The sequence below is a fragment of the Lissotriton vulgaris genome, chromosome 1_1, assembly GCF_964263255.1.
Source record: "Lissotriton vulgaris chromosome 1_1, aLisVul1.2, whole genome shotgun sequence".
In the NCBI taxonomy this organism is placed as follows: domain Eukaryota; kingdom Metazoa; phylum Chordata; class Amphibia; order Caudata; family Salamandridae; genus Lissotriton; species Lissotriton vulgaris.
The window spans coordinates 219,101,446-219,115,674 of record NC_141685.1 but is presented as its reverse complement, the minus strand read 5'-3'; the positions used below and the strand labels follow the sequence as shown (position 1 = coordinate 219,115,674).

The 14,229-nt window shown below is 48.2% G+C and overlaps 1 protein-coding gene across 1 annotated transcript in view; it reads right to left on the bottom strand.

The window, feature by feature from the left end:
* Positions 1-14,229, bottom strand: part of LOC147740929 (uncharacterized) — a 493,251-nt gene that overhangs the window by 108,384 nt on the left and 370,638 nt on the right. The window contains exon 7 of the mRNA XM_086936080.1: positions 9,487-9,530. Within this exon, the coding sequence (XP_086792206.1) occupies positions 9,487-9,530 (44 nt within the window). The remainder of the gene's footprint in view (positions 1-9,486; positions 9,531-14,229) is intronic.

Below are 14,229 nucleotides of genomic sequence, written 5' to 3'. Positions count from 1 at the left end.
CTGGATAGATGTCGCCTCCCGGGCCTTCTTCAGGATGCGCTCTTTCAACTGAAAATCGTGGACGCAGACCAGGATGTCCGGTGGAGGCCCCCCCCCGCGCCTAGGAAGACCAACTCTATGGGCCCGGTCCATCTTGACATCAGTAATTTCTTCGTCACCCAAGATCTGCTGGAACAGCGCCAGGACATAGCCTCTCAGATCGCCGGACTCCCCGTCCCACGGCACCGACTTAATACGGACGTTGTTCCGCCTGGAGCGGTTCTCCAGGTCCTCCGCATGGGACTGCAGGTCCAGGTTCTGTTCCCTAAGACGCAGCATATCCCGTTGCAGCTGATGGACATCAGTAGCCAGATTAAGATCATGGTCCTCTAGGGTGGCTACCCTCTCGCCAACCCCATCCAGGTCTCTCCTCACCTCCCTAAGGTCCGACGCGAGCTGGGACCTCAGCTCTGAGATGTCATCCTTAATGGAAGCAAACAGCTCAGTCATGAATGCCTTGGTGACCGGCGCCTCACCATCCCCCGACGTGGAGGAGGAGCTCGCCCCAGGCGATGATGGAAGCTGGGAGCCCCTGGTCAGGCCATCCTTGTTAGTCTTCCCCCTCCTCTGGTTGTTCGCCATCACAACGTCGGTCGTGTCCAGCCCTTCAAATCGTGCGAAAGCCCCCACCAGGTCGCCTTGAAGTTGTCGCGTGCCCCCAAAGACCAGAGAGCACCTCACGTGTCCAGGCTACTGCTCCCCGATGTTATGGCGCTCAGGTTCGCTGATCGGCACAGGCCCTCCAAGCCGAGCCTCACCAGGTTGTAGGCCGCAGCTGCGACTCCAGGAGCCTCGCTTCCTCCTCCACTATACACCGCCGCCGTCCAGGGTGCCCTGTGTGCGTAGGCTGCTCGCGGCCGCAATCCTCAGTTGCCCCACTCAGGGGGGGACGCCCAACCGGCACCAGGCCGTCCTCAGCTAGAGCTCACTGCCGTCCCACGCAAGTCCTGCCCAGCAGCCCGGCTCAGTCGGCGCCCTCCGCGTGCCAGCTCGTGGTCCAGAGCCCCCACCGGCTGCCTCCAGGCGCTCACCTCCTTCCTTTCCGCAGGGCCTCCGCTCCTCCGATTCTCACCCAGCCCCCAGCTCCGCCGCCGCTCCACACAACGTGACACACGGGAAGGGGGCAGCGGGGCAAATGCTGACCTCCGGAGGTCCCGCCGGCCACAGCGGCGCCGCTCCAGGCAGCGGGCCGACCTCTTCCTCCGCACGGCGTCCGCCCTGCCCGCACTTCCGGTCGGCTCCCCTTCTACGCCAGTCCGGCGTCGGCCAGGCCCTCCACCGCTTCCGCTCCACGAGCGCGCCTCTCCTCGCGGGACGCTCCGAGGAACGAGCTCCGCCACCAGAATGCCGCCACTACGCTCCGGAGCTCCTCGGCAGCAGAATCACCGGTCAAAGCACGGTCCCGGGGGTGCTATTCGGAGCTTTGCTGAAGTCGGCGCCGGAGGGAACGCAGAGAGCGTCTCACTCCGTCGCCATCTTGGCCACGCCCCCCACGCAGTGTTTTTACATTTACTTTATATGGTTTGGTAGTAACGCGAGGGGAGATAGAGTGCTTTTACTGGCAATGGGGACATGCAACATTTCTCAAATATCTGGACCCCAAAATGAAAATGCCTCGAGGAGGTGCCTAGTGAATCGCCAGATTGCCATCTGAGAATTATTACTTCCCTGAATGTATTTCCATCACTGGAGCAGACTCACATTCTGAGAGGCTGAGCAAGAGCTGCAAATATGTCAGACATTTTAAACTCTGGCGGGATCACGTTCCCTCTGCCCAGCTGTCAGTGTTATTCAGTGTTCCACAGAGAATTGCGATAATATAAAACCTGACACTGTCAAGGTTTCAGATTGCATATGTATGACATTTTCATAATTTTATTGTAATTATGAGTGACATTCGACCACTATGAGTGACATCTTTTCGCGAGCAAAATCAAGAAATGAAGACAAGGGCAACATATAAATATCCTAAATCACACACTTTTGAGAAACAAGAAACTCCTACAAGATCTTAAAACTGTTTTAAATCACCAGAAATTGATGGGCACTAACCTAGTTAAAAAGCAGTAACTCACAGCTAATTCTCATTAAATACAGTTTTGAGAATATGCAGGGCTCATGCTCTTTCGTGAAAACTGTTACCAAACAAAACGCTAATCTTGCTCCAGCACTACATTATTCACAAGAGTGATCGTGACGTTTTTATTGGTGCATGAAAACTCTAGGACACACACATAATTCTGCCCCACAATTGACAAACTCCTAGGAGTGTGATGGTCAGTAGTTGCGTGGCTACTATCATTGGCAGCATAAAAGGGGCAATGGGTGGGAAGTTCCTCGCTGCCTGCGCGTTGTTTTTGGACTCGGTACAGCCGTTCAGATGGTTTTGTGGGGGGTGGGGTGTTCACATGATACTGGGTGAAAAGGATCACTCTTGCTTAACCCCATCACGCCCACTAATCATCGCTCTCTTACAGATACCTAGTTTTTTCCTTGATAGAAAGGCGCACTCAATCGATGCTTCTATCCATGCTGCTGAATCCTTCTAAAACACAGGTGTCGAACGGGCACCACTGCACGCGCTAGTGCTATTAATATAATTTAAAAGCACATGATTTCACAGAGAGATACCTCACGAGGCACAACTTACTTCGTTTGCGACGCAACTCTTTATATGGGCCGCATCCAGCCGCAAGGACAACCGCCACAACAAACACCGGCCTGAGCATGAGTGTGTGGCTCAGCAGCAGCTACATGGGACGGGCTTCAATCAATCAATCAATCAAAGCATTTATAGCGCGCGCTACTCACCCGTGAGGGTCTCAAGGCGCTGGGGTGGGGGGGGAGCTGCTACTGCTTGAAGAGCCAGGTCTTGAGGTGCTTCCTGAAGCTGAGATAGTCCAGGGTCAGTCGTAGGTGGGTGGGGAGGAAGTTCCAGGTCTTCGCTGCTAGGTAGGAGAATGATCTTCCTCCGGAGGTGGTTCTGCGAATTCGTGGGACAATGGCAAGGGCGAGGTTGGTGGAGCGAAGCTGGCGAGTGGGGGTGTAGAACGAGAGTCGGCTGTTGAGGTAGTCGGGGCCCATGTTGTGGAGCGCTTTGTGCGCGTGGGTGAGCAGTCTGAACGTGAATACAGGAAGTCACAAAATACTTATCAACAGAGGACGCAAACTCGCGGCAGTAGCGATGAGAGCCTGAGCACACTCACGAGGAGCTGTGCGATGCGTGGAGCGCCGGCCCTTCGGCAGGGTCAAGGTCACAGCTCACCACCACGCGGTCTCCACCATAAATGGCCAAGTGGGAGGGAGGAGCAGCTGGGAGGCGGGAGCGGGCAGCGAATGGGAAGGGGGAGAGGTTACAGAAGAGAAAAGGGGGCGGGCAGTGGCGGGCAGCGGGGAGCGGGGGGGTGCACAAGCGGGAAAAACTGTCCCAAGGGGAAGCGAGGAAGAGGAAAACACAATCACAGTAACAGTGGCAAAATAGCAGTCACAGGGCCAAAACACAGTCACAGGGCACAAAATACTTATCAACAGAGGACGCAAACTCGCAGCAGCAGCGATGAGAGCCTGAGCACACTCACGAGGAGCCGTGCGGTGCATGGAGCGACCGGCCCTTCAGCAGAGGTCAAGGGCTTATGCCGGAGCCCTGGAACCAGAGCAGCAGCGTCACTAAACTTTAAGGGGATTACCCCCGAGCCATTCAGGAGTTCCCAGGCCAGGGGTCCACCGCCAGACCCTAGAGCTTGTGGAGAAAGAAATGTGCCGGTACCTTAGGTGGTTTGTCGCAGATCGTTGAGCCGCTACATAGTTCACAGCAGGGCTCTTCGGAGTTGTAAATTCCTACTGCGAAAATAAACAGAAATTGCCAGATTCTCCGATAACAGTGCTGCACTGCTGGGATTCTTACTTTGCGCAGACAAGTAAGAACTCAACAAGTCCACTCCGAACCATATAGGCGCGGCGCAGAGCGAGCTCAACTGCGGTTTCTGCTGTAATAGCTGCAAACGTGGTCCCGCCCACCCAGTATCTAGTCAGACTATGTTGATTTGCCAAATTAAACTCTGGCTGAGACTCAGCCTCCATGACGATGAAGTCAATATTTTTGCCGTACCGCTCGGTAATTGAAACAATGTAGCCATCCCTGCCAGCTACAGAGGGAGCTACCTGAGCAAGCCCCCAAGCAGGCCACAGCACAACACAGGATGCTCTCTAATACCAAATAGTCAGTGGTCCTTAAGAGCGCTCCTTGAAAGCTGAGGAGGCACTATAATGCGTGACAATGCATTTCAGTGCAGTGATGCGGACCACCACACTGAAATGCATTAGTCTAACGCATGATGCATGCGTGATACTTGGCAGGGCTGACACTATAGTAATGAACAGCATCATGCCCCATAGTTTGAGTTCTGCTTCGAGAGCAGACACACAGCGTCCAATGAGGTTTGTAAAGTTGTTGTGCAGTCCTCAGAGGTCCGATAGGGCTGCAGAGTCTGTAGAGGAGAGCACAGCATGGGTCCTACTTACATTTCTTCACCTGGTCGTGTTAATAGTTCTTGGAAATCAGAGTTTCACTAGAAAACAAAATATGGCCCGCTGTGAACATTATTAACCCTATTCACTTCTGCTAAAAGAAGCAAAGCCTAGTTTATGCCAGTTTACAGTTAAATGTGTAGGAATGCATTAAAAATAGAAATCCTGTAAAACAACAGCCAATATGTGGAAATAACTACTGGAATTTAGTGAGATATGTTACGTTAACAACATTTATAAAGTGTACATTGTACTATTAATATGGCCTTGCAGCGTTATCGGGGCCTCGTAACACCTCCCCCTCCTTCCAGGGTTCCACCATAGACCAGAGATTGGTGGACATGTGACCTATGACGCCCATAGTATGATTCTTGTGTTCTTTACCATAGGTATGTCTCAACATTTGTTGGGTCCACTGAATGAAGTCTGGTGGCTTTCAAGGCATTTTGCAGTTGGTGCACTAATTCGGAATTACGAGGCTGTTCTTAAGTACTTTGAGCATGAGAAAGTTGAAGAGAATGTTCCAGTTGCTAAATATTGTTACAAAAAGCTATCTGACTCTAACTACCATATTTCCCTTGCAGTACTTAATGACATGTCTTGGTCCTGGGTGATTGTGAAACACCAGAAGATGTTGTCCGACAATACAGAGACTATAAATATGTGGTGGCAGAACATGTAACGGTGGGTTATTTACCACATTTCAAGACATGGGGAATTTCACTGTACGCAATGCTGCTCAGTATAGTGTGATGTCTCAGCTTGTTGATGTCTGTGCAACATTTCAAGCATCTAGTGCAGACTGTGAGGGAGGAGTCAGCCTCATGAATACTATCAAGTGTAAATTGAGGAATAGACTAGAGCAGAAGCATTTGGTTATGCTGATGAGGACAAAGGCCTACCTCCTGAATGGGAAAGTTGACCTTGATAGAGTTTATCAGCACTGGAAAAATGGCAAGGATCGCCGTGAGAAGCAACCCTGTCACCCATCTGGTGATGCCACATAACGGCCCTCTTCTGCAGTCCATGTTTGCCTGGATGTCAGAGTTTCACAAACTTTCTCTGGTGGGATAGCCCAACATTACTCAGTAGCTTTCAGATCAAATTGTAAATATGTTATGTAATTGTGTAACTTATTGGTCATATGTGATATTGTATATGCTCTCAACATTTCCCAACCCAATGAACAGTGCTCCAGTTAAGAATATTTAGTAAAAATCTTATGATTGTACCACCGTTGGAGTCTTGTGCTTTTGTAAACCTGAAGTGTACTTGCCTGTGTAATCAATTCATGTCATGGCGTGTTTATCCAATTTGCAAACCGGCCTAAAGACATTTAACGTGGCGCTGTATGTGTGAAAATGCACCATCTTTTCACTTTTTTAAGTAAACGTTTAGAGTGACATTTGGTGCTGTACACGCACGTTGTCTGGTTCCTGGCGCACATAGCCATAGTTGCAGCGCACAGAGACCCTCCACTGCCGCACACAGAGGAAAAAAATTAGAGGGAACATTGATTCTAAGTCCCTGTTTTCCAGAGCTATGCCAACACCAGGTGGCGTGTGAGTTATCTGAACCCATGGAGCTTGCCCTGGAAGCAGACCTATTGGTGGATTCCAGAGGGTCTGGAGAAACATCTGGGGGTGATCCTCAAGGAAGTGGCTTTGGTATTTCCCAACCAAGGGTGGTGCGAAAGGTTTGTGGTAGCCCAGATAGGTCTTGGTGTTGTGGAAAATGTGTAGGGACTCATGTCCTGTCTCCGTAGAGAAGGAGTAGGAATGGGCTGCCGCCCAAGGTGCCCGAAACCCGGTCCCAGAGCCTGGCTGATTCCATGAGGGAACACAAGGGGGGGAGCCTGGGCTGTACTGGAAACCCACCCATGGAGGGGGTTTCCCTAGTGTCTGGGGTATTGGGGGGACTGCTGTAATGAGAATCTCACCCTTCTAGTGTCTGGCAGCACCACTTCAGTTGGGAGGATGCATGAATCCAGAGAAAAAAGTGAGGGGAGGACGCCTTCCCCAGTGGAAGGACCAGTGGGTCAGGCGCTGCCAGTTCGGAGGTTAGAGCACCCCAGGACTGACCCTAGTGAGGCCATTTCTGGTCTGCGGGTCCTCATGCTCTGTCAGGTGGACAGGCGGCTGGATATCTGCGCCAGGCAGACTCTTGCACAACTCATAAGGAGTATGTTCCCCTTGGGGGGTTGTTTGCCCCCTGAAGTCCTGGGTTGCGAGGCACAGGTTCAGCCTTAGAGTACAGACCCTGGGTTGAAAGACCAGGTTCAGGGTATTACTAACAGTGCCCCTACAAGTTTGTCTTCTAGAGTGCTGCTCCAGGTGGGAGGGTAGAGAGCCCCAGGGAGGAGAATCGGGTGTGGGAGAGCCAACCCAGTCCCTTTTTCAGCCACAGGGTAAAGACCCTGGGCTGGTGTACCAGTTGCAGGATAGCACCCCTGAACTGGTGGGCGAAATGTGCAGGACATTTGCCACAGGTGCCCTGACAATTCCGGAGTGGGGTACTGGTTCTGGCTGGGCACAGACACTTTCTGCTTGAGATGATAAAGGATTTTGGGCTATTAAAAGGGAGTCCCAAACCCCTGAACTTTTGAACTCTTTTGGACCAAGAAGACTGCCAAGAAGAAGAGCTGGAGAAGCTGTGAGGCGGAACTACCACTTTGCTGAGTGCTTTGCTGTGTTGGCCTGCAGTGGCTGCTTCTGTCTTGGGCAGTGAAAGGACTGGACTGAACTTACTCCAACTTCTTTCTTTGAGTATCTCTAAGGGCTTGAGGTAGCACTTGCCCCCTGTTTAAGAAGTCTCAGTAACAGCAAAGACTTCACGTTATTCTGAGATCAGCACTGGGGACTGTGTGTTTGTGCTGCAACAGAAGAAAAAGCAACCTGATCCTGTCTATGATGCCGCTGCCGACTCTGTGTCCTGAAGGCACCACAGAGGGCACCGCCGCAACTCTGCAATGTGACCCTGGTCTCATCAATGATGCCATCTGACACTGCCACTGAGCCGCTGCCCGCAGCGTGACCTGTGGGCACTGCACTTTGCATTGCCTCCTCTCACTACGCCGCCTTGGTATCCCCGATGTTGCCGCTCTATGCCAAAATCCAGGACACTGTTTGCACCGTGATTTAAGGGAACCGCTTGTAAAGTTACACGATGCACCGATTTGGCCTACTGACACCGGCACCATCTACTCCAGTTCATCAGTCGACGACAGCGATTCAGCAACATCAACACTGCTGTTTGCACTGTGACCTTTCAGCACTGTGACGAGCACCGCATCACTTCCCATCGCTACCCTAGTCTCACCGATGGCGCCATCTGATGCCGCCATCGAGCTGCTGCTTGCTCCGCGACCTGAAGGCATCGCATGCCGCACCGCTGCACTTCACACCACCGCACCCGAAGCCTGCCGACGCCAGCACTCCTGACTTCAACCACGAGGAGTTCGATCTGCAACGCGTCTGACTTCAAGGGCCTGACGACTCCTGCACTGACCTCCGGAACTGACGCCTGCAGACACCGTGGTTTCCTAAGCTTAACGAGACGGCGCTGATGTCCTGCATTTCTAAAGGTACTGTTTTGCGGGTCTTCCCGACACCGTAGCTGGCCTGCAACTCCACGGTTTGCCAGAACTGTTTGGATCTGTTTGTTCACGAAGCCTTGATAGCCCCGACTGAGATATCGACTTCAAGGAGCTGTAATTCAAGGTAATTTTGATAACTGAAGATTTCTAAATACTGTATTGTGGATTTTTGTAGTTTTTGGTCTTGTCTTGAGTGTATACAAATATTGGATATTTTTCTAAACTGGTGTGGTGTCCTTTTGTAGTGCTTACACTGTATTACTGTTGGTTATGTGGAAATGCTTTACACACTGCCTCTAAGATAAGTCTGACTACTCGTGCCAAGCTACCAAAGGGGTGAGCAAGGGTTGTTTCAGGAGTGTGTCTCCCTTACCCTGACTTGAAGAATGGGTCCCTACTTGGCAAAGTACCTACCTCTGCCAACAAGAGATCCCCTTTTCTAACACTCCCAATATGACAGAGAGTAAAAAGAGAAAACACTACCGCTTTAGAGGAAGGCTCTTGAATATTACCCTGACTGTTACCTCATGTCAGGGATCCTGTCCTACCCCTTTTAGGAGCACATGTTACCTAGCAATGGGATCAGAAGACCCTCTTTGTTGAGGATAAGGCTCCACTTGTTATTACGATGGGAAGACATATACTAGAAAATAGCTCAGACCAGTGGTATTTAAAGTCTAGGGGTCGCAGATCCAGACCTGATTATCAGGATATCAGCTGGCTATATAGGTTCACATCAGATTAAATGCATGTTACTATTATATTAAAGTTGTATGGGCAAAATCCGATGTGGTTGTGGCCCTCTTTAGTCTGTATTAGGCAACTTTGGCTTCCACCACAGATCTATTTATCTCTACATTTAGGTTGCAGATAGGTCAGCCTGATACGTTTCTGACATCACACATTACTAAAGTGTTATTCTTCGCATAAAAATCCTCTGTCAATTCTCCCATCAAATATAAGATGCATGTAAAGGGCATTAAGCTTTCAAGACCAAAAGGTCAAACTTTTAATTGAGCAGACTCTGCCCCCTAAACATGGAAGTATCTATAGAGTAATGATATTCTGTGTCTTCTGCAATCAACTATTGATCATCCAGGATATTGATTTGCAGGATTGATGGGCTTAAGTGCTGAATTTAAAACAGTCTCTGAGGACACTTAGTTTTTCTAGGAGATACAGTTAGCTCACCAAGGGACAAATAAATGCAGAATATATACATATTTTGTAAATAACCTTATTTTTCTCAATCTATATCAGGAGAGTTTGAGACTGAGATTGATTTTCTTCAAATGATTAGGTATAACATTGTGTATTACACTTACCACATTCTCTTCCACTCTGGCAGTGGTCAAATTTGTCATTGTGTCTAAAATAGATACAAAGCAAGTGTTATGTTTCAGTCATTTCTCGAACAACTTCCTCTTGGCTGTTGCCCAGACATTAAAACACCACTTTGATTTCCATACTTTTGATTAATTAAAATGTAATGCATTAATGCATATAACAGTTCATATTTTTTTATTAAGACCTTCAACATTCAACAATGTGCTATATCATAATAAAGAAAAAAAGTGATATTTGACAACTTACTCTGGACTTGTTTTATAACAGAAATCTAAAATGATTATTAATTACAAAACAGTGCAAATTCAATAAAGAAATCCCGTATTTGCAATGTAAATCACTACATATTTGATATTTTGCACTAATTTATGATGTTAAATCCTACACACCTCAGAATGAACATTAACACTGTTATAATTTGAACATGATCTTCATTTCCTGAATGCTTCCAGTTGTTTTACAATAACAAACCTTAAAAAAAGTGCCAATAAAAATGATTTTCTGAGCAAAGAACTTTGGGTAAAGTAAAAGCAATCGAGTGAGATCCAGTGATGCTCCAATCTAGCTATCACATTCTAATATTAATTTGACAGTTCATTAGTTGAGCCAGCCTATTTTAACATTGCAATAGCTTTTTACGGTTTGGATTAAATGTACACTTTTTTTGTCTTTGATCTTTAAGTTTCAGCAGATATGTGTCCTACGGCGTACCCACACTTCCAATGTACTGTAGTGTAGTTCCTATATTCCCAATAGGCTCTGTGCATTGGAATAATATATCCTATAGATTAGACGTAAGACTGAGGTCGACTAGGTCTCTATCGAATATATTAAACTTAATAGTGAGTGCCAGCTAGCTCAGAGGTCACTAGAAAGGTTCTCGAATGCACAAGAAGGGATTAGTTTCTGACAATCGCATAAACATGACAACTTTGTTTCCCAAGAATAAGAAATGTATCTCTAGAGTCCTGGAAATAATAGGTAAGTATTTCACTGAGTCAATTGTGCATGCTTCGTTTCAACCGAGGTGCAGAGAATTAGAGAGACAGGCGTCTTCTTTCTCATGCAAAAGAAATGAACTGCTACAATCGTAATGCTGGCTGTAAAGTATAGTGCGTGCAGCGAGAACAATAATATGAAATAATACAGCGAGAGCATTGTATGATTTCTAAGCCATATAAAAATACATACATAAATAATATTGACTAAAAATACTCAACTGGTGCTTCTAAATACGCCTACTCCAATGTACCTAACCTAAGTCTAGTGCGCGGGAAGAAGTAAGTATTGTGTTGCATAGGTTTAGTTGTTTTTGCCAAGAATCTATCCAAGATTTCTCCTAGGTTCTAATCAGCTCCATACCTTAGGTTAGAATGAAGGAGGTCTGGTATCTCTGTCTCGGTACTCGATTTCCCAACACCCTGCAAGGGGAGCTTGAAAACACTGGAGCTGGATTCTCAGCGAGAGAAAGGACAGCTTCTCGATCAGTGCGTCAGCTGGAGGGTCGGCTTCCTTCTGCACTTGCTGTAGCGAGCTGCGTCGGGCAAGTAGATAGTCGAACTGCTCTGTACCACTGTGTCTTACTAGAGCAAGTGAAGGCATATTTATACCTTGAAGGTGTCTATTTTGACGTAAAGTTGGACATGATAACGTCAGGAAAGAACCCCTAGGAAATAGTAGTTCTTTGCAAAGTACATGGGTTCTAGGACAAATTTATAATCAAGCAAGGGGAACTTCCCTAACTGCTTAAGCCGATTTTCCTAGAAATTGTTGTGACGTTTTTTATGGGTGGAAGTAGCCATGCCTGTATTTGGTGTGCATGGGCTATGTCTAAATAAGGGAATGATTTCTATGCCTATATTAGGGCAATGTTAATTGTACCTATATCAGGGCATTAATCGGGAAAATTAACTCAGAGCCTAAAACGCCACGCAATAGTACCAATTCACTACATATCACTCCACCAATGGATCCCCCACATACCACAGTAGCATATAGTATAAAGAGCTGGGTGGAGCAAAGGTGTACAGTAGACAATTGGAGGTTATCAGAGACAGCAGCTGTTATATCTGCATGACCTTCAATATCATTTCCAAGGGTCTTTCTAGGTTTTGTATCAGCGGTCAGGAAGACAATGGCAGGAACAGAAAGTAGCAACTCTGCATGTGTGCCATTCATCGTCTGTCTTTTCTACTCCCTGTCTGTTTCCTATCCCTATTGCAATAAATGGAGCTGTTGGTGTGTTAAGGGTACAACACGGAGGGTAAATCCTTTACAATTAAGTGTAATGTGTTAAAAAGCTACAGCCAACATAAGGTCTAACACTCAGGGGCCAATTCCGACCCTGGTCGGAAATCGGTCTGACCGACACGGACCGGGACTGGAGTCCGACCGACACGTACACGCACCGTACGACCATCTGAGAACGATGCAATTCAAGTGAATTGCAAACGGCCCGAATGGAGCACAAATCTGCACAACTGAAATGTACAGAAAATTGGGATTCGGCCATAAACTGACCGGGAACCATTCTGAACGACTCGGAGAGGAAATGGGTCCAACCAACACATACAAGCGCTGTGCATCCAGCCAAGTATGATGCAATGCGTGTGAAATACTAATGACTCGCAGGGAGCACATTCCACAAGACCGAAATGTATGGGACATACTGACTACCACGTAAAAGAGCCCGTCGCGATCGACACGTACGTGAATGCTGTAACATAGCATAATATGAGTGCGACAGACTCTAAATAGCCCGCAAGTGCCGCTGTCCCGGACAACTGAACGTGCCCGTCATGCTCACCAAAATGACATAGAAACAAACTGAAAAAGACCAAACAAGCATTGTCAAAGTCAGTAAATAAACACACAAAAAATAATGGAACAAAGACACACCCACAACTCTACCTACATAAAGGGCCAAAATGCCTACCATGATCCTTTGCAAATTCCACATCTATGACAGCAGAAAACACCACCACCCTGCATTCAGAGACACACTCACAACTCACCAACCACCCAACCGCCTCACCATTTGCACCTGTCAAAAACACACTCACAAAAACCCACTCACCCTCACTTTCACCCTCACACACACACATCAATCGCCACAACCACCCATCACCATGACCCCAAAGAAGAATCCAGTACTTCACAGATACTGAGTTGGAAGTCTTGGTTGATGAAATCCTCAGAGTAGAGCCACATTTATTTGGCACATTGGTCCAACAGACCCCCATGACACAGAAAACAAAGATGTGGGAGAGGATTGTCAACAAGGTGAACGCACAAGCACCTTGCATACGCACAATGCAGGATATCAAGAACAGATACTACGATGTGCAAAGGAGGGTCAAGAAGCTGCTTGCCAGAGACCATGCCCTGAGCCAGCGGACCGGTGGTGGCTCTCCTGCAAAAGCAACGCACTTCGCTTCCTGGGAGGAGAAGGTGCGGGCCATCCTTCCACAGGAGGGCATCCATGGATTAACAGGAATACCAGAGCCTGGTGAGTACATAACCAACTAGCCAATATTTTGAGGCAATCACTGTGAAACAAATCACTGTTAGCAAAGTCAAAGCAACCAATAGCGAATTATCCTGCAATGTGTATGCCACTTAAACACAATACCGGCAATCTCTTAGTAATATCTAACTATGTCATAACATGTACAAACATACTAACAAATACAGCAAGGCACAGTGTCAGTCATTTTGTCAGCACTATTTCACCCACTCACAGGGAAGAAGAGTCAAAAGGAAGGAAGGGTGGGTATGCTGGGAAGGTGGGTGTAGCCAAAAGCATGATGGGAGTCGTAGTCACAGACAACAGTCCTCCTCCCACATGACCCATCGAGTCCAACCTGACCCATGCTCACCTCACAGGGAGTGGAAAGAAGCTGACAAGATGGCTGACACTGGGCTCTGATGTGGGGAGCACCAGGCCCTGGTGGGGTTGTGCTCCAACAAACAACAGGACCCCACTGCCTGACATTATGATTGTCAACTGACTCCCTGCAATGGAAGCATGCTTCATATTGGCCCATCTGGCCCGGTGGGGAAGAGGAGTGCTAGCTCTGACTACAACTACCAGCAGGCCCTAACACACACACACACCTCTCACCAACACCAAAAAACAAACCTGAGAATATGCTCTCCAAGAGAGTGAGTCAAAACCCCACTTCCAAGATGTCTGTCACTGGGCTCTGCTGTGGGGAGCACAAGGCCTTGCTAGGAACTCTGCACAAACAAACACCAGGCCACCACTGTCAGACATCGTGCCAGCAGTGTTACACTACCTCCCAGGAAGCTGATTCACAGGAAGCAAAGTTGGATATGCTGGGAAGGTGGGCGTAGATAACAGCATGATGGGAGTTGCTGTCACAGCCAACAGTACCCCTCTCACATGGCCCATCAAGCCCACCCTGAACCATGCTCACCTCCCAGGGAGTGGAAAGAGACTGACAAGATGGATAACACTGGGCTCTGGTGTGGGAGCACTAGGCCCTGGTGGGAGTACTGCTCAACCAAACAACAGGACACCACTGTCAGCCATCTTGCCAGCACTGTTACACCACCTCACAGGGAAGCTGAGTCACTGGAATTAAGTCTTGGTAATCTGGAAAGGTGGGTGTAGCCAATAGCATGATGGGATTCGTAGTCACAGCCAACAGTCCTCCTCCCACATGGCCCATCAAGCCCACCCTGAACCACGCTCATCT